Raw genomic sequence first — 18,925 nt, forward strand, 5'->3', positions numbered from 1 at the left:
TTATGGTAATAAAATGATTTAATTTTGAGGTTATTACCAATTATCTTGATCAAAATCCTTTGGAATTACTAACATATTTATTTAATTTTTCTTTTCCCTTAAGAAAATTATTAATAAAAAAAAATTATTACATATTTAAAAGAAATCCGTAAAAGAGCATAGAAAGAAAGAAAAAAACATATTGCAGTAAATAGAGTGGTAAAAGGCCCGTGCGTTGCTCCAGTGTGGATAAGTTGAAAGATAGATCGACTGGGGATTGGCGCCACGTGGACCGATATAAAATGTCTCCCTCTATCTACCGCAACGAAACTGCGCATAGCCTTTTGCCCGTCTTCTCGGCCCTTTCTTCTCCTCTAACCAAAGAGAAAAGAAAAGGCGAAAAAAAAAACAAAGGCAGAGAAGGCCAAAAATAAAAGAGGAAGAAGCACATTCACTCCCACAAAGGGAAAGAAAAAGCTATGAAATCTCAAAATTCTTTCAACAGGCAAAAAATCTAGGGTTTTTGGAAATCCGAATCCGCAACCACTTTTAAGATCTCTTCTATAATGGCGACTCCATTCTCGACCTTAGAAGCCGGTGGAGGAGGTGTTGCGGTAATGGCAGGTCCTTTGAACCCAATAGACTCATCCGCACCTTCCAAATCTTGCTTGAAAAGCTCTGCCTCTAAATCTCCCATTCTCATCTTTTTGTTCTTCCACAAGGCCATCAAGGCTGAGCTCGACGGCCTCCATAGAGCCGCCATGGCTTTTGCCACGAACCACCACGACGCTGACCTTACTTCTTTGTTGGAGAGATATCATTTCCTACGTGCTATATATAAGCATCATTGTCACGCCGAAGATGAGGTTCGTGCGTTGCCCTTTTGGTGATTCTTCTCCTTTCACACAACATTGGTTTTTTTCCTTTTTTTTCATTCTCCTCATTTTACTATTTACCATTTTCAGAATAATTCTCAACTCATTTCCGAAAAGTCGCTTTCCAGTGTTGTTACTAAATTCGGAAATTTTGAAGCTTGTTTCGTCTTTTATAGGTTATTGTTTGAGGAAAGAATTTTATTGAAGTTGATTAAAGAACTTGAATGGATCACTGTATTTAGATATGTGGATAATTTTCTGTAAAGCTCGGCTGTGTAGAATTCTACTTAGAAAGCGTAAGTGAACTAAACAGAAGTTTTGTTACTTCTAAGTAATCATGTAATTACAAGTGGACATAGACAAACCAAGGCCTTTAATGAGCCCGAATTTTTTTTTAATCTTTCTTTTTCCATGAGGTTCTTGTTGGCTGCATCATCACCTTAGATTTTGTTCGATATTTTGGACTGATTAGGGTGAGACTGAATTCAAAACTATCTTATCTGTAGGTCATCTTTCCAGCTCTTGATATACGTGTGAAGAATGTGGCTCCAACATATTCACTTGAACATGAGGGTGAAAGTGTCCTTTTTGATCAGTTGTTTGCGTTGCTGAATTCAGATATGCAGAATGAAGAAAGCTATCGGAGAGAGTTAGCCTCCTGCACTGGAGCCCTTCAGACATCAATTACACAGCATATGTCCAAGGAAGAGGAACAGGTGTCTATTTGTTTCTAAAATAATCTGTGTTAGATATTTGAGGCAAATGCTTAATTTTAATCCTTAAACCAAATGCTGCATGAACAACTTTTGTCCTAAAATCTTGGTTGTTTTCTTCTTGATGCTTTAAAGCAGCAGTTTTATTGTATTTTGGAGGTGAATGAGGTTGAGGAAATATATCTCTGAGATGATTATCTTCATTCTTGTGCGGTTCATGTTGGACATTGCCATTATTTCAGCACTTTGGTCAACTGAACAAGTTTCTAATTATTAGTTGAAGAGACCTCGAACTCTCAGTGGATTTTTTCTCTTTTATACTGCTCACTCTGGTGGACTCCTTCCATAGCTATTTGGCATCAATTTGGTTACCTCATGATTTCTGAAAAATTTATGAACTTGCCCACTTGGTATCCTTGTGAACTGAGTAAGACTGTTGAATTTTCTTTTCTTTAACTATGGTTTGTGTTACCCTTAGATATTATGATCAGCGAGAGGGAAGCATCTAAGTTTGCTTTTGCATTTCTTTTGGGTACATGTGAAGACCTGCTCCTCTTCCTTTTGAGGATTCAAATCTAAGACCTTCAAATTGATGTCTTAAGTTTGGACTTCTGGGGTGTCTCCTTGGGATGCATTTACCTTTTTATTTTTTGGTCTAGAAATCATCAAAACGTGGGAAAATTGGAAATGCTTTTTTTGAGAACATAGAGAATACCGAGTTCCAGCTGAGTTGTTTAACTTTGCGAAGCCTCTGGTTAATATTGAATGAACCACAGAAAGGTGAGTGCTGTATCACTAGGGAAAGGTTTCTTCCAAACTTTTGTGGAAATTAGTTGGAAAATGGAGGGTAGACACTTAATGCTAGTCAGACTCTGAAATTTTTGGAGATCAAATGTCAATGGGTCATTTGGATTCTTTATCTGTTGAATTCTTACTGTTTAGGATGGTGTCAATAGTCAATGACATGCTTTGTGTTAGTCATTCAAAAAGAATGCTTTCTCCACTTATGTGAGTCTTGCTTCATATGGGTCAGATCACTCAGCATGACACATTCTATTCCACTGAAAAAAAAAGAAAGGAGTTAAATATTCTAAGTTAAAATTATATTAATTTCATTTGGTTGCTGTGGAAATGGCAGGTATTCCCCTTGCTTATTGAGAAGTTTACATTTGAAGAGCAGGCATCATTGGTATGGCAATTTCTTTGCAGCATACCTGTTAATATGATGGTTGAGTTTCTTCCATGGCTTTCCTCCTCTATATCATCTGATGAACATCAAGATATGCACAAGTGCTTGAGCAAGATAATTCCAAAAGAGAAACTTCTTCAGCAGGTGCCTTCTTGGTTATATAGGATAGTAATTATTTCAAACTCAAAAGTTCCTCCTAGAATCAAATCTCACATTTTAAGTTCTGTTGACTGAAGGTTGTTTTTACCTGGATGGAAGGTGTAAAGATGGCTGGTAAATGTAAAAGTTGCAAAGATGATTCCGAGGCTCGATGTGAAGCTTCTGGGACTAGTGTCTTACTAAGTCAAATTGAGAGTGGTCATTGCGCATGTGAATCTTCCAAAAGTGGTAAAAGGAAATATATGGAGCTAAGTTCTAGTCCTAAGGATTCCACTCTGTCCTGTCCTATAGATGAAATAATGCTTTGGCATAATGCTATAAGACGAGAATTGAATGATATAGCTGAGTCTGCTAAGAAGATACAACTTTCTGGTGATTTTTCTGATTTATCTGGCTTCAACAAGAGGCTGCAATTCATTGCTGAAGTTTGCATCTTTCACAGGTGTGGTTTTTCTCTGTGTTTTCCCATCTGATAGTTCTATTCTGATAAAGATGATAACGTTGATGGTGCTTTTATGTTTCAAAGAGGTGTACAGATTTAATGTTCTTCCTTAATTATGGTTGTTATACTTCATAGCTAGTGCTTTATTATCTTGCATGTACTTTTGAATCCACAGTTTGTTTTATGCACCAAAAAACTTCAATTTTATGATTTGATGCCTGAAAAGTATTAGGACAATTTATAAGCTGCTGTTATGACTAGTTACATGCTACAACATAAACTTCTCTCGTCTCCTTGACTGCAGTATTGCTGAGGACAGAGTTATATTCCCTGCTGTAGATGCAGAACTATCATTTGCTCAGGAGCATGCAGAAGAGGAAATCCAATTTAACAAGCTCAGATGCCTTATCGAAAATATTCAAAGTGTGGGAGCCAATTCATCATCTGCTGAATTCTATGTAAAATTATGCTCACAGGCTGATCAAATAATGGATAGCATACAGAAGCATTTCCATAATGAAGAAGTACAGGCAAGTATTTTGTTGTTTCAGTATGATGAGTTTCTCTGCCTGCTTTGTTTAGATACATGATTCTGCATTTCTTAACATTTGTATAATGGTTGGATCAAATTGTCTGCAATTTGACAAGCACATGTCACTTGAAACCATGTTCGCGCATCTCGTATTGCTCTTAAAAGTACTGTCTATAAGGTATGCTGTGCTGCTTTTGTAGGTACTTCCACTTGCTCGAAAGCACTTTAGCCCTCAAAGACAGCGAGAACTTCTTTATCAGAGCTTATGTGTGATGCCCTTGAAATTGATTGAGTGTGTCTTACCATGGTTGGTAGGATCGTTAAGTGAAGAAGAAGCTAGGTCTTTCCTTCAAAACGTGTATTTGGCAGGTTTGATAATATTGATTGAGTGCTGTAGGTTATGTTATTCCTTTTTGTCATTTTCTAACTTTCAGAGTCATATGGACAGCTCCTCCATCGAACTCTGCATTGGTAACACTTTTTTCTGGTTGGGCATGCAAAGGTCACTCTGCAGATGTTTGTCTGTTTTCTGGTGCAATTGGTGGTTGTCCTGCAAGAATACTTACCAGAACCCTGAAAGATATTGACCAACCACTCTGTGCATGCACCTCTATCTGTTCTACAGAGGAAAGGCCATTGTGTGTTCAAGCTGATGAAAATAGAAGGCTAGTCAAGCGTGGAAATTTATTGTCATCAGAAGAATCAGATTCTTTGCAGTTGACAGGAAGAATAAATAGTCATAAATTATCCTGTAGTAATCAGTCTTGTTGTGTCCCAGCTTTAGGAGTGAATAGCAGTAAGCTGGGCATGAGTTCTCTGGCTACAGCAAAATCTCTGCGGTCATTATCTTTTACTCCTTCTGCTCCCTCCCTCAACTCAAGTCTTTTTAACTGGGAAACAGACATAAGCTCTAGCAATGTTGGAACATTACGACCTATTGATAATATATTCAAATTTCATAAAGCCATCCGCAAAGATTTGGAATATTTGGATGTTGAATCTGGAAAACTCAATGATTGCAATGAGACTTTCCTTAGGCAGTTCATTGGCAGATTTCGCTTGTTGTGGGGTTTATACAGAGCTCACAGTAATGCAGAAGATGATATAGTATTTCCAGCACTAGAATCTAAGGAGACTCTTCATAATGTTAGCCACTCTTATACTCTGGATCACAAACAGGAGGAGAGGCTTTTTGAAGATATTTCATCTGCACTTTCTGAGATTACACAACTTTGTAAATGCTTGAACAATATCAATGTGTATGATAACTTAAATGAAACTAACTCTGTTTGTTCTGAGCAAAATGATACAATGCGAAAGTACAATGAGAAAGCCACAAAGCTTCAGGGCATGTGCAAATCCATTAGAGTAACACTGGATCAACATGTGTTCCGGGAAGAACTTGAGCTGTGGCCATTGTTTGACAGACATTTTTCTGTCGAGGAGCAGGACAAAATTGTTGGTCGAATAATTGGTACTACAGGTGCAGAGGTGCTCCAGTCAATGTTACCATGGGTAACTTCTGCTCTTACTCAGGAGGAGCAGAACAAAATGATGGACACATGGAAACAGGCAACCAAGAACACAATGTTCAGTGAGTGGCTTAATGAATGGTGGGAAGGAAGTCCTGCTGCATCTTCACCTACATCAACATCTGAGAGTTGCATTTCACTAGGTTTGTTTGATGCTCTCTCTGTCTGAGCTTTGTCTCTATTTTTTTCGCACTCTTTTGGTTGCCAGGTTGGCTGAAATGCTAAGTTGTTTTTTTTTTTTTGGAAATTCCTAGAGATCGAAATCTAAGGATTTTCAGATATGATCTCCTAATGAAATTGAAAATTTCTCTTTCAAGGCACGGATGTCCATGAAAGCCTCGATCAAAGTGATCTCACTTTTAAACCTGGCTGGAAGGATATCTTTCGGATGAATCAAAATGAGCTTGAAGCTGAGATCAGAAAAGTTTCTCGAGATTCAACTCTTGATCCAAGGAGAAAAGCTTATCTTATTCAAAATCTTATGACCAGGTTTCTTCTAGTCTAAAACAATCTTATGAATACTATGTGTATATATGTGGATATTATTGCCTCATCCTAATCAATTCGTGGTTTATGCCAGTCGCTGGATAGCTGCTCAGCAGAAGTCTCCTCAAGCCACTGCAGTTGAAGGTTCAAATGGTGAAGACTTACTTGGCTTCTCTCCATCTTTCCGAGATACGGAGAAACAGGAATTTGGATGTGAACATTACAAAAGAAATTGCAAACTCCGTGCTGCTTGCTGTGGCAAATTATATACATGCAGGTTTTGCCATGATAAAGTCAGCGACCATTCAATGGATAGGTAATTTTGTGCCATTCATGCTTTCTTGGTTTCAAATGGACTTTGCAAGCTTGATTATATATTTATTTAAGTGCAGGAAGGCTACGACTGAAATGATGTGCATGAGCTGCCTAAAAATCCAGCCTGTTGGACCAGTTTGCACGACACCTTCTTGTGATGGGCTCTCAATGGCAAAGTACTATTGCAGCATCTGCAAATTTTTTGATGATGAAAGGTACTAGAAATTTCTTTTGAACTCTTTTCTGACTTTATTTATGCCAGAAGATGTAAAGAGCCTTTGAATATATAGTATGAAGAAATGCTAGAAATGTTCAGTAACTTTTAAGTTTGTATAATGAGTCTGTTCTGTCTTGACCATTTGGCGCAATACACAAACCCCCAAACAATGGAAGAAACTATCTGTAGCTTGTTTGCTCCGTTCTCTGCTTTGTTTCTTCCTTAGGACTTTCTAAGTCTGTCACAGTCTCATGCCTCGTAGAAAGACTGAACTCTTCTTTAGAATGCAGGTTCAATTTCTTGTGAGAATTCTGTGAACAGGTTCTTGTTTCAGTATGGAAACTTTTGATAGTTTTGGAACAATAGTTGGTGACTGCTTCTGATATTTGTTCCATAAATTTTCATTTTGCATCTCTTTCATTTATTTCAGGACTGTTTATCATTGTCCGTTCTGTAATTTGTGCCGTGTCGGAAAGGGACTTGGTGATGATTTCTTCCATTGCATGCTATGTAACTGCTGTCTGGCCAAGAAGTTGGTGGACCACAAGTGTCGAGAGAAAGGGCTAGAAACAAACTGTCCTATATGCTGTGATTTTTTGTTCACATCGAGTGAAAGTGTTAGGGCACTTCCATGTGGGCATTTCATGCATTCAGCATGTTTTCAGGTCTATTGTGTATTGCTTTGTTCTTCATTTCCTGCTCTTTTATCAACTTTTTCCTTGGTGTGATGACAAAAATAAATTCTGCACATTCTTTGTTTTCTCAGGCATATGCTTGCAGTCACTACATCTGCCCAATATGTAGCAAGTCAATGGGAGACATGGCGGTAAGAAAATCCCTTTTAAAAGCATACTATATTTCCAGTTAAGTCTTTATATAAGTGTAGGTGACAAAGCTCATCCTCACTCGAAAATCTTACTTGAATCCAACTGAATTGATTTGACCAGAAAAAGTCAACAACCTGAACTCACCCAACTCAGAATTGGAATTTACTTGAATCCTAATCAACTCAAACTTGAAATGAATTGAATCCAAATGACTCAAACATGAATTTATCCCAAACCCAAACAACCTGTAACTTAAGTTTAGTATAGTTTTATTTTTTGTCTTTTAAATATTAATTTGATGAAAATTAATAAAAATAACACAAACTATTACAATATTATTAACTGTAAGAGATAATAAAAAATAAATGTCTTTCATATTTATCTTTAAAATATTAATTTATTTAAAAATAATAACTATAACATAAACTATTAGTCTATGAATAGTTTTAGAAGATAATAAAAAATATAAAATCTCTTTTCATTACTTTTGTATTTCTAACTTTTATATAATTTTGTTTGTTTCAAATCTTTTTGGTGAATAAAAAAAAGAATAAAAAAATTCTTTATATTATTATAAATAAATTCTATTTTTACAATTATATATCATACAGACAATATTTCGTTTGTATTTGTTTTTGACTTTTCATTCTTACCAAATAATAAAATAAATAACCAAAATAGATTAAATGACTTTGTACACAAAAAATAATCCATAAGCTAGAAAAGTAATTAACAATAAAAATAATTGGATACGTACTCTTAACCATATTACTTTATTTTATCTTTAATAGATGTTACATATTATTGACCATGTAAGTTGTAACTGTAAGAATCACTAATAATAATCAATGCAATAAAAATGAAAATGAAATATCAATTAGTCAAAAAATCATTAATGATTTCTTTGAGGGAGTAAACTGTTAATATATGATATACAATAATTTTAAATTAGTAAACAACTTATTAATTTACTTGTTTTTATTTTTTATATGAATTTTAAAAAATTATTTTTATGATATTAAACAATCAAAATTGAAGCAAAAAATGCGTACTTGGATAACTTAATTAAGTTTGATAAAATGTAACTTGAATTGAATAATCTGCTTGAATCCTACTCAATTTAACTTTAAAAGTGATCAAATCCTACTCAATTTGACTTTAAAAGTCATCAACTTGAACCTGAAATGACTTGCACCTAAATGACCTAAGCGTTGCTCCTGAAATGACCCGACATAAAGCAATAATTTAAAAATCAGATTGGACTGGCATATCTGAGTTGATAGGGTCGTTTGTGTTTTACAAATATTGAACCAGTCAAGAATTAGTCAACCATCTAGTTGAATCAGGCTTATCCGAGTTGAACTGGTTTTAAACATTTATTTTAATATTTAATCTTTCAAAAAATTCTTTTCAAGTGGTGGGATTTGAACTTCTGACTTTACCTTTCCATTAATGACTGTACAATTGAGCAAGTGTATGCTTCTTTAAGCATTTACTATATCTGTTACTTATTTAATACCAAGATCATATTTTTAACAATAACACCACCCTTTATTTATTTTGGCTGGTTGAACTGAGAATGGAGACCTTTATTGGTTCAACCTCTAGTTCAGTTTTAAAATATTGACTTGAAGTGTACCAACCTGAATCGGCGCTTTGCCACCTTTACAGATAACATTGTTCGAGAATTTCATTAGGGTTTAGGGAGGTTGATATTTTGTTTCAAGATGGTGTTTTTAATTGTTTGAAGTATCTTTTACAATTATTATCAAAGTAAATTGCACTAGTCATCCCTAAAGTTCAACTCAAAAATCATATTTGTTTTCATAGTTTGGAATGTCACATTTTTATCCTGCAAAATTTCAATTTTTATAAAAAATATCCATGCGTCAGTCTGGCCACTAAAAAAGACTGTTTACTCACTAATTGGGAGACATGTGTTGCTTTGGTAACTTCCAATTGGCTAGTTAATGGAAGAATTAACGGTTAGATTGATGGAAGGAGTTTGTTGATACAAATTAGAAGTTTTAGGACGTATATGTGATGTTTGAAATTGTAGGGACGAAAATGATATTTGAGGCGAGCTTTAGGACAATGGATGTAATTTTTACTCTTATTATTAAGACAACTTTTGGATTGTGTTTGGTTGAGGGATTTAAAGGAGGAATTTCATTTAGGGAAAGGATTTCAAATACTAAAAAATAAATTACTTTGATTGGCAAAATAAAAATTGAAATTGTCAAAATTTTTGGAATTCTCATGAGGGTCTTTGAAGGCCCAAATTACTCAATTTTCTGTGCTTTTGATGCAACTTTTATTCTGTTTAATTTTTAATTTTTCTTATCTAAGGAAAAATATAAAGTAGAAGAAAAATAAAGAAAAAGAAAATGGATGGAAACTGAAATTTCTTAGTTTGTTTGTATGTACTAGGAAAATATATTTTTATATATGTTTGTTAAGGTGAAATATATAATAAAACTAAATAAAAATAATTTTTTTTAAAAAAATAAAGAATCCATAATTTTGAAAATCTTTGATACATCAATTTCAAGCTTTCCTCCTCATTTTCTTCTCTCTAGCTAGGTTTGCGTTTGGCCTTTATTATCTTTAACTCTATAATTTTTGCTTTTCACTAACCTAAACGACATAGTTTTATTATTTTTCGTTTTTTGCTCCATCTCCTTCTCTGTCACATTTCATATTTCCTTCCTTTCTCAAAAATTGTTATCCTAAGCCTCATTATTGTTATTGTATCTTTGCCAACTATCAAAGCTGCCACTGGCAAGGCTTGCTGCAATTGGATCCCTTTCTCTCAAATTTTCTTTTTCCAATTTAACTTCCTCCCTCTTCTCTTGATTGCTCTCTCTCCTCCATGGTGGTGGTTGTTGAAGCAAAACTTCTTGGTCCTCCACCTCCAACTAGAAAATTGATTTCAATAACAAGCACCATAGAGAGGAGAACAAGAGAGCAGTGCGAGAAAAAGAGAGGAAGTTCAATTGGAGGAATAAAAATTAAGAAAGGGATTTGGCTGCAGCAAGCATGTTAATGACAGCTCCAATGGTTGTTGAAAGTGTGGTAACAACAGTGAGGTTTAGGAGGATAAGAAGTTTGAGGGAAAAGGAGGAGATTTAAAAGGTGAGGGGCAGGGAGATAAAGCATAAAATTAGGTTATTTAGGTTTAGTGGCAAAAGGATAATGTAAGAAAGAGATGGGTTAAGCCTAAACCAAGTAGTAAGGGCCAAACTTGAGCCTAGTTAAAAAGAAGTAAAGCTTGAGAATGATTTACCAAAAAAAATATCGACTATGGGTTAATTCTTTTTTTTCTCATTTAGTTTTCTTATATATATCACCTTTACAAAGAGGTATACTTGATATTTTCCTTATTCATCCGAACAAATTAAGGAATATCGCCCCCTATAATTTTCTTTTCTTATATTTAATCATTGATATTTTATTTATATCATATTTTTCATGAACCAAACAAAGCCTTTAAAAGTGTTCCATCATTATTTCCATCTTCACCAAACACAAGAAAGTTTTGTTTTTGTTTTCTTTATATTTTCTAATAACCACACAGGGACCTTAAACATGTTAAAACAATTAAGTGCCAAACAAATACTGAATGGTTGGTGGCCGGTTGGCATGTCATCTCATTCATCAACAAGCATTTCTTGTCTGAGCCACAGGCGGAGGCATCTCTCATACATTATTAACCTTACATAAGAAATGGCAGAGAGACTTCTACCTCATAATAACTAGCTAATTGGAACCTGGAACCGTCCAGTTCTTCTCAAGCTTTTTTATTTACCCATGTATTTAGGTTTACTTTGGCATGCTTGATGCACTTCTGGCTTCTGAGCAGCTTCCAGAAGAGTACAGGAATCGCTGTCAGGTAAATGGTGCAGGACAGTTTTCACATTCTCTTAAAGCCTGAGCTATTCTTTTTGGGGAACATTGACGAACTGATTTTGTTAATCCAGGATGTACTGTGCAATGACTGTGATAAGAAGGGAAGTGCACCATTTCACTGGTTGTATCACAAGTGTGGTTATTGCGGATCATACAACACCAGGGTAATTAAGGTTGACTCTGCAAATGCCAACTGCTCCACCTCAAATGCCTGAGGAGTGAGGGGATCTGGTCTTTGCGTCGTTAATTTTGGTGTGTAAATACCTCACAGCTTCCGGTTACTGTATAAGGCTTTGTAAATCAAAGTTATGGCAATATTCAAAATCCAATTTTCCCATTCTCCATCCCAATAGATGGAAGAAATTAGTTTTTTGGTTTTTTTTTTTTTGCATGTCCATGTTTTTTGGTCAAGTGTGTCCATTTAAAGTTTCACTTTGCCTATTGGGTGTATTGTTTTATGTTGCCCTGGCCTGGTAAAAAAAGTAAAGAAGGGAATTCTTCTCCAAGACAATGAGTTCAGGTGTAAAAACCACTAGTGAGAAAAAGAGGGGAATTCACCCGCTGCTTTTGGTAGAGATGGGTTTCTTTTTTTTGGTTTTAATTAAGCTCTTTTATTGTTGCCCTTTATGCTTCTCTTTGTGTCATTTCAGCAAATAAATGCTTACATTTATTTTAATTTATTTTGGATAAGCTATAAAAATTATTTTAATTCAAACATACTGATTATTAAGTAACCATGGCTTGGTGTTGGTACCAATCAAATAAACTTTATATAATGGCAGGTGTAAACATTTATTCAGATAGGTGTCAAGTCTTTCGAAATTAGTAAATTGAAAAATTTTTCAAAAATGAATCATGTATCTGTCATGGTGGATTCGAAGAAATTATTTAAGCTAATAATGTAATTAATTTTTGACTAATTATTTTAAATTTTCACAATTTGATAATATAAAATTCACTTACTAATTATCCAATTTATTCTTACGTAAATAAAAATAATTTGGAGATAAGATTTAAATTTAATTATTTAATCTATCTCTAAATAAATTAAAATAATTTAAAAATAAAATTAAAATTCGATCAATCAAAAGAATGTTTATGAGTGTTTTATCTCTAATTAAATTAAAATAATTTAGTAATAAAATTAAAGAGATCAAATTCTTTTTGAATTTTTCTAATCTAACATTATAAATACAATTTTCTTCCAAGCCATTTGATGCATAATTGAGAAATAAAAAAATTCTTAAGAAGTAAGTCTCCAAAACTCATATAAATCCAAGAAAGAAGATCTAAGGATGATAGAAATATTAGCTTAATGAATCAATTAACAAGAATGTCCAAGAGGAGAGTGAATTGGACTTCAAAAATTTAGCACTGTGAGAATCAAGTAACTATAGTCAACTACAGTAAATCTGTAGTTGATCCGAGATCAGAAGTTAACTTTTGAAGAATTGAGTAATGTTTCAGTCAACTATAAAGTAGTGCTAGTCAATCTTAGATAAGAAAAATCATTTTCAAAGCTTGTAGAAGAAATTCCAAAGAAAGTTTTGATGCATGTGCAATTCTTTAGCAAAACTACTCAATTAAACACCAAGAAATGATTGTTCTTGAAATACTTAAAACATTTTTCAAATGTAAATCATAAAAGAGTATCTCAAGAAAAATGTTTAAAGAAATCTTTTTGTAAGTGATAAACAAGTAATTATCACAAAGAAAGACTTAATAAAGAAGCAAAACTAAGTTATGAAGAATATGAATCAATCCACGAGCAATTTATGAAAGGGATTTTCTTGAAATGAAATGCAGCAAACTAAAACAAAAATAAAAAAAAGACACAAGTATTTTATAGAGGTTTGGCTTTCTCTAATGCTTACATCCGCTCTTTTAGTAAGCTAAGGAGTTTCAAATCAACTCAAGAAATCCTATTTTTTAACGAGATCAAGCATTAAACCCTTACAAAGTCTTTTTCGAGAGTAATCACAATTCTTACAAATGCCTTTAAATGGGAGCAAGCACAACCCTCACAATCCCTTTTAACGAAAGCAAGCACAATCCTTACAATGGTTTTTAACGGGCTTAACTACAAACCCACACTAACTTTTCAAAGACGAGTTAGAACCTTTACAAGAAGAGCAAGAGTGCCTCTAAGAGGTGGATTTTGCTAGTTTAGTACAATGAAGGAAGAATGCTTAACAATAAGTATAAAGATAGGATATAAAGATTGGAGTGAAAGAACAAAGAAGATTTCAGCTCAAGAAGGCTTGGTTTTGCTTGATTTTCTCTCTTTTCTCTTCAAGATTTAAATTCTCAAGAATTTGGTCTTTTTCTCTCATTTTCCTCACTTTGAAATACTTTCCAAGAGTCCTTTTTATAGTTAAAGAAGTCTTGGAGCCGTTTAGATAAAAATCTAGCTGTTAGACACAAGTTTGAAACAAACCTAACCGTTATTGAAGCTTTAAGATCGAATATAAGGCTCTTAGGATCGACTATGGTTATTCAAATCTTCAAATTAAGGCTTCTAGAATTGAGTATGATCATCCTCTACTCTATCCTTTTCTCAAGAGCGTGCATTTTGAGTTTTGTGCGTGGGTAGTCAACTACCTTCCTTTGAGGATTGACTTTGGCTTCTCGAAAGTCAAATTGCATGTCCAAGCTACCATAGGATCAACTACCTGTCTTATGGAATCGACTATGGTAGTGTATTTTTGTATTTTCTCACTCGTTTTTCCATTGGATCGACTTGCCTCTCTTTAGGATTGATTGGAGCTTTATTTTTTTTAAGATTCTTTGTCATTTTGGCACTCGACTTTAGCTATATCTTTCTTGAGATCAAATGTTAAGTTGAGAATAAATTTCATAGCTTGCAACACCTTTGTTGTCGAGTAGATTGATGATTTTTGAATGCTTTGAGATAAACCCCATCATTTGTGAACTTATCTTGCAACTTTCACATCTTAAAGATGAATGTTAGAGGAATTATAAGTACTCATACAACTAAGTCATTCAAACTTGTAGAGATTTACGAAGTGAGTGTGTGAAACTTTAATAACTTCAAAAATTCACACAATTAAAATAATCAAGCTTGTAATCATGTAACAACAAATGTATGAGAGTTAAATCCTTGTAAGAACTTGTCAAGGATCACTCTAGTAAAACAAATGCAAATTTGAATAATTTTGTCATAATCAAAACTATAATCATTTTCAAGCTAACAAAGGAACATTGTCTCCAATGTTAAACAAGTTCAAGAGGAAGATTTGAAGAGCAAAGTCTTTAGAATTCTAACAAGAAGATTTTCAAAACTCAAACCTTCTTTAAAATCTCAAGTCTTAACCTTCGAAGAAGTGAAAAAATTTTGAAAACGCCCAAATTAGGTTTCAAGATTTTTTAGCAAGTTGCTTTTTAGAATTCTAACAACAACTTCTTGTTGAAGATACCAAGTGCTAATGATATCATTTTTGATAAGCTCTCCTCTAATAAAACATAAGATCATAAGGTCTATACAAAACCACTTAATAGGAGAGATCAAGGTATAATAGACGAGCATTTAAGTAGCTATTCAATCATGCATCAAATACTCATATTTGCAAGGTAGTTCCTAGACATATTCAAGGTATCATTAGTTATCAAGTACATTCCTACTCATTTTCAAACATCAATAAGCATTTTTCAATTTTATCTAGCATAATCATTAAGCATTATCAACCAAGCAATATTAATCATTTCATAAGAATTCCCCAATTTATATAAGAGTGACAATTTAAGGAGATTTTCCACAATAAAAGAATATCATCAAATATCAATACAATATTATCATTAAGCACTTTTAATCATCAACAATTCATTTAGCAAGCATTATTGCAAATTATTGTCAAGTAAACATTTCAGGAAATATTCTCCAAATCGTGTTGGTCCTAAGTAAATGTGCTAGAGGGTGGGTGAATAGCACTTTTTGGCTCTTACTAAAATTGACTTCTAATTGGAGACAAATGCAAGTAAAAAGAAAGATTTAAAGATGAATGAAAAACTAAAAACAGAGCAAATAATCACACAAGAATTTATAGTGGTTCGGTCCAAGACCTACATCCACTACCTTGATTGTTCAACCAAGGATTTTCCAAACCAATCACTATGAATGGTGAAATTCCCAAGCTTTCACCAAGCTTTTACAATGGCTTTTAACAGGCTCAGCCACAACCTTATACAATGATTTTTCCTAGGATCAACCAAAACCTAAACTAACTTTTCTAGCTAAGTTAGAACCTATACAATCAATCAAGCAAACCCAGCTTGAATGAATTCCCTTAGGGTGTCTTGCACACTCTAAGTATGCAAGGAAAAGAGAAATAAAGGTGTACCTATGATCACTGGCTTGATCTAAGTTGTACAAATTGAAGTGCTTGAATCTTTTACAAGAATAGGAGTGAAGTGCAGAGAGTATGCTGAAGGTTTTTGCAATTTTTGAGCTTTATTTGGACTTGGAAGGCTTGGATCAATTTTCTAGCCATTGGGAGCCTCTTAAATACTTAAAAAATCGGCTCTAATAGGTGTTAGGCAGTTTTTGACCGTTGAAAATAGTTTGGTGGCAGTTCTGACCGTTAATCTATCTTCTAGTGCTTAATTTAAATTTTTTAACAGAATGATCTTAGTTGACTAACTGCGCTCTTAGTCAACTAAGTTGTTTTTGTCTTCTGATCCCAGTTTCTGACAGTGAGCACTTAGTTGACTAACTTACTTCTTAGTCGATTAAGTTGTTTATGTCTTGAAGTCCAGATTTCTGGCAGTAAGCTCTTAGTCGACTAACTTACTTATTGGTCGACTAAGTTTCTCTGTCCCTCAATTCTCTTGAGCCCGCAAACTTCTAATTTGAATTTTAGCTGACTAATACCCTTCATTATCCAACTAAGAGGCTTCTGCTTTGTTGATCAATTGTGGCTCCTTATTCATATGATTTTTGATATGTGTCTTTGAATGATTAATTTATTCTTGGCAGACAATTTTTGTCCTGCACACTCAAGTAGAGATATTAGACACAAATGAATGAGAATGTTGTATTATCATCAAAAACTAATGGAGCCAACAATCTTCCCCTTTTTGATGATGACAAAACATTCCTTGATTAACAACATAGTGTCTATTGGTTCCTTTTTGTTCTGCAGAAAATGAGGATTTTCTCCCCCTAAGTGTGTGCATATTTTACTATTTATTTCAACAAGTTTTTATTTATGTCATACAGACAATGACATTATATATTCAGAATATATTTATGCAGACATATAGAATGATCAAAAATAGGTGACTGGTTGACAAAATATCATCAATATTTCAACTAACTGTCTGTCATCAGCATATTGTTATCAGATTTTATCTATGCCATTAATCATCCAACAAATATAGTATAATCAGCATCCATATACATTTTCAACCAAATTCCATTCACAATATCATAACAAAAATTGATTATCAGCATAACAGCCCAATATCAGCACCAAATCTTTAAACAGTAGTAGTCAAAATACCATAAACATTAAGAATATATTTAACTGTTTAATCATTAACAGCTAAATAATATAAGTAGTTTAACAACATCCCATTTTTAACACAATAACATAAACAACAAAGTTAAATTTAAATGTTCAATCGGTCAGTAGAACAAAAAACAACAAAAAAACAAAAATAGTAGACAGTGTTCCTAAATTGCCCTTAGATCATTTCTACTTTATTTCTCCCCTAAGCTTTCTATAATTTCTCTCCCTTTTTGTCATCATCAAAATCGATGGGTGTTCAATCAGTTTCTGAAGAGGTTGAAGGGGTAAACTTATTAGTGCCATAGTAGACATTAAGGAGTTTAGGTGAGGGTTCATGTGATGGTCTTTTAGGTGAGGCTTCAAGAAAAGATTGGTCTAAAATTTGCAATGGATCTTCTACTGAGGAAATGGCTGAGGGTTTGGCTTTTTCTGCTATCCTAAAGGACTTTCTTCTCTTGACGAATTTCGTTTTTGTGGCCATGGTTTTTCTTCCTTGACCAGGTGGTTTAGGTTGCTCTTGTGTTGGTGTTGTAGCTTTTCCTTTGTCTTTACCAAGTTGAGCAGTCTACCTTGCAGTGTGCATTGACTCAGGGGATGTTCTGACAGATGCTTGCTTCTGAGCTTTAGCCTTTGTTGCCTTTTTCTCTGCCTGTTCTTCTTAAACCATTTGATGAAAAATATCCATGATTGACAGTTCCTCAGAGTTAGGAAGTGATGGCTGCTCTGGCTGAGGTTCATGATGGGATGGAGAATTTTGAAATGAGCCAAGCATTTCAGTGCCTTGATCGGATTCATCTTTATTCTGAGGCTCAGGAGTTGGAGATTTCTTTGGTTGATCAACTTCTGGTTCAATACCCTCAACTTGAATGACAGGACTTGTAGCCTGAAAAGTGGAACCTTCTGCCTAGAAGGCGGGACCTTCAATATCCTGTTCTACTGGTGCTGGGCTTGGCATAGTAAAGGTGTCTGTAGCAGTAAGTTCAGAAGTCAATTTCCCTTTTCCTTTCATCATATTTTCAAGCTCTTCCAACTTTTTGTCAATTTTTTGCATCCTCATAGCCTAGTTAGTAAGCTTTCCATCAATTCGCATGAGCAGATTTAAAACCATTTCATTTTAGAACCAGGAGGAGGTTGCTTCCGATTTAGCAAAGAGAGAAGATTATTCTTTTGGAGTAACTTTGAGGGTTTTAACAAACTTTTCTCCATCAAGTTTGTACCCTATCTTAGGCAGACTTCCAAGATAGATAGCTTGGTGCTTGCTTTTCACTTTATCCATTTTATAGCTAAAACTCCATATTCCCTTTTTCTGTACCAGTGACATGATAATGTTCCCATACGACAGATTTACTTATCCACTCGACATGCTCCTCTCATCCTCTCAATCATGAATTAGCCTAGGTTGAGTGGAGCACCATTGAAGGCATGCTCCATTAGCCACAAGTCCTAAAGACTAACATTGCTAAAGCTACCACTTCTTCCATGGATATTTGCTGTAATAAAGTAATGCAAAATTCTAATATGAGGACTTTTGATGGGACCGGCATTGCTCTTGGATGAATATTTTTCTTTCTTCCCTGTGATTATTTCCCACAAAGATGAAGGGTCATAGTTTTCAAGAATTTCATAATCACCATCTTCACATTCAATTTTAAGCAAACTTCCTAAGTCTGCAGCTGTCACAACAAATTCTTTTTCACTTAGAAAGACATTCAGACCATCATTAATGAAATCTTAAAGATCTTCCAGTTCTTTTTCATCTAAAGCTATGCTAGCATAAAATTCTTTTACAAGGCTAGCACTATAGGATCGGTTCTTAAAAGTGCTAAATTTCTTCAATTTCATTTCCTCAAAATAATTTGATAAAACTACTTGAATTTCAAGGGTCTCATCAAAACTATTCTGATCGATCAATTTTCCACATGTGATCAGAGCATTTTCTATTTTCTTAAACATATCCTCATGGGCTTTATTTTTAAACTTAAAGGATGGAACATTACCTTTCTTGGATGATTTTCCTTTCTTTTTCTTTTTCTCTGATCTGTGTTCTTTCTCTGTCTGCTTTTTCCCAGTTTTCTCAACCACTGAGGTAGACAAAATCTTCTTTTTCTTTTTCTGAATTTCTGCTTGTGGGCTTTTTTCCATTGTTCGTTTGCCTTTTTTCTTTTCCAGAATTTCTTTAGACAGGAAGGATTTTGCCATTTGGTTTTGGGATGTTTCTAGCT

General features: G+C 34.2%; 1 protein-coding gene across 4 annotated transcripts; it reads left to right on the top strand.

Annotated features, from left to right (window-relative positions):
- The first annotated feature begins 286 nt into the window (after window positions 1-286).
- LOC18609193 (zinc finger protein BRUTUS-like) lies at window positions 287-11,750 on the top strand. Of its 4 annotated transcripts, none has more exons than XM_007044209.3 (14): window positions 287-845; window positions 1,361-1,570; window positions 2,706-2,900; window positions 2,993-3,357; window positions 3,662-3,887; window positions 4,090-4,258; window positions 4,338-5,564; window positions 5,739-5,910; window positions 6,002-6,223; window positions 6,300-6,437; window positions 6,870-7,104; window positions 7,206-7,265; window positions 11,087-11,158; window positions 11,247-11,750. In XM_007044209.3, exons 1-14 carry the CDS (start codon window positions 546-548, stop codon window positions 11,388-11,390), a joined length of 3,735 nt encoding a protein of 1,244 aa, XP_007044271.3. In that variant the 5' UTR covers window positions 287-545; the 3' UTR covers window positions 11,391-11,750. The 4 variants fall into 4 exon arrangements, with proteins under 4 accessions (XP_007044271.3, XP_088659572.1, XP_088659571.1 ...); XM_088803446.1 differs by having other exon boundaries at window positions 704-845; window positions 1,473-1,570; XM_088803445.1 differs by lacking the exon at window positions 287-845 and adding an exon at window positions 1,084-1,150 and having other exon boundaries at window positions 1,473-1,570.
- Window positions 11,751-18,925: the final 7,175 nt, after the last annotated feature.

The sequence above is a fragment of the Theobroma cacao genome, chromosome 2 (genome assembly GCF_053813885.1).
Source record: "Theobroma cacao isolate CCN51 chromosome 2, ASM5381388v1, whole genome shotgun sequence".
Lineage (NCBI taxonomy): Eukaryota > Viridiplantae > Streptophyta > Magnoliopsida > Malvales > Malvaceae > Theobroma > Theobroma cacao.

Bases quoted from the DNA above. Each gene is read 5' to 3' on its own strand.
- LOC18609193 (XM_007044209.3), top strand. From the start codon at position 546: ATGGCGACTCCATTCTCGACCTTAGAAGCCGGTGGAGGAGGTGTTGCG. The intron at 3,888-4,089 runs GCAAGTATTTTG...CTGCTTTTGTAG, and splicing joins TCCATAATGAAGAAGTACAG to GTACTTCCACTTGCTCGAAA. The intron at 7,105-7,205 runs GTCTATTGTGTA...TTGTTTTCTCAG, and splicing joins TGCATTCAGCATGTTTTCAG to GCATATGCTTGCAGTCACTA.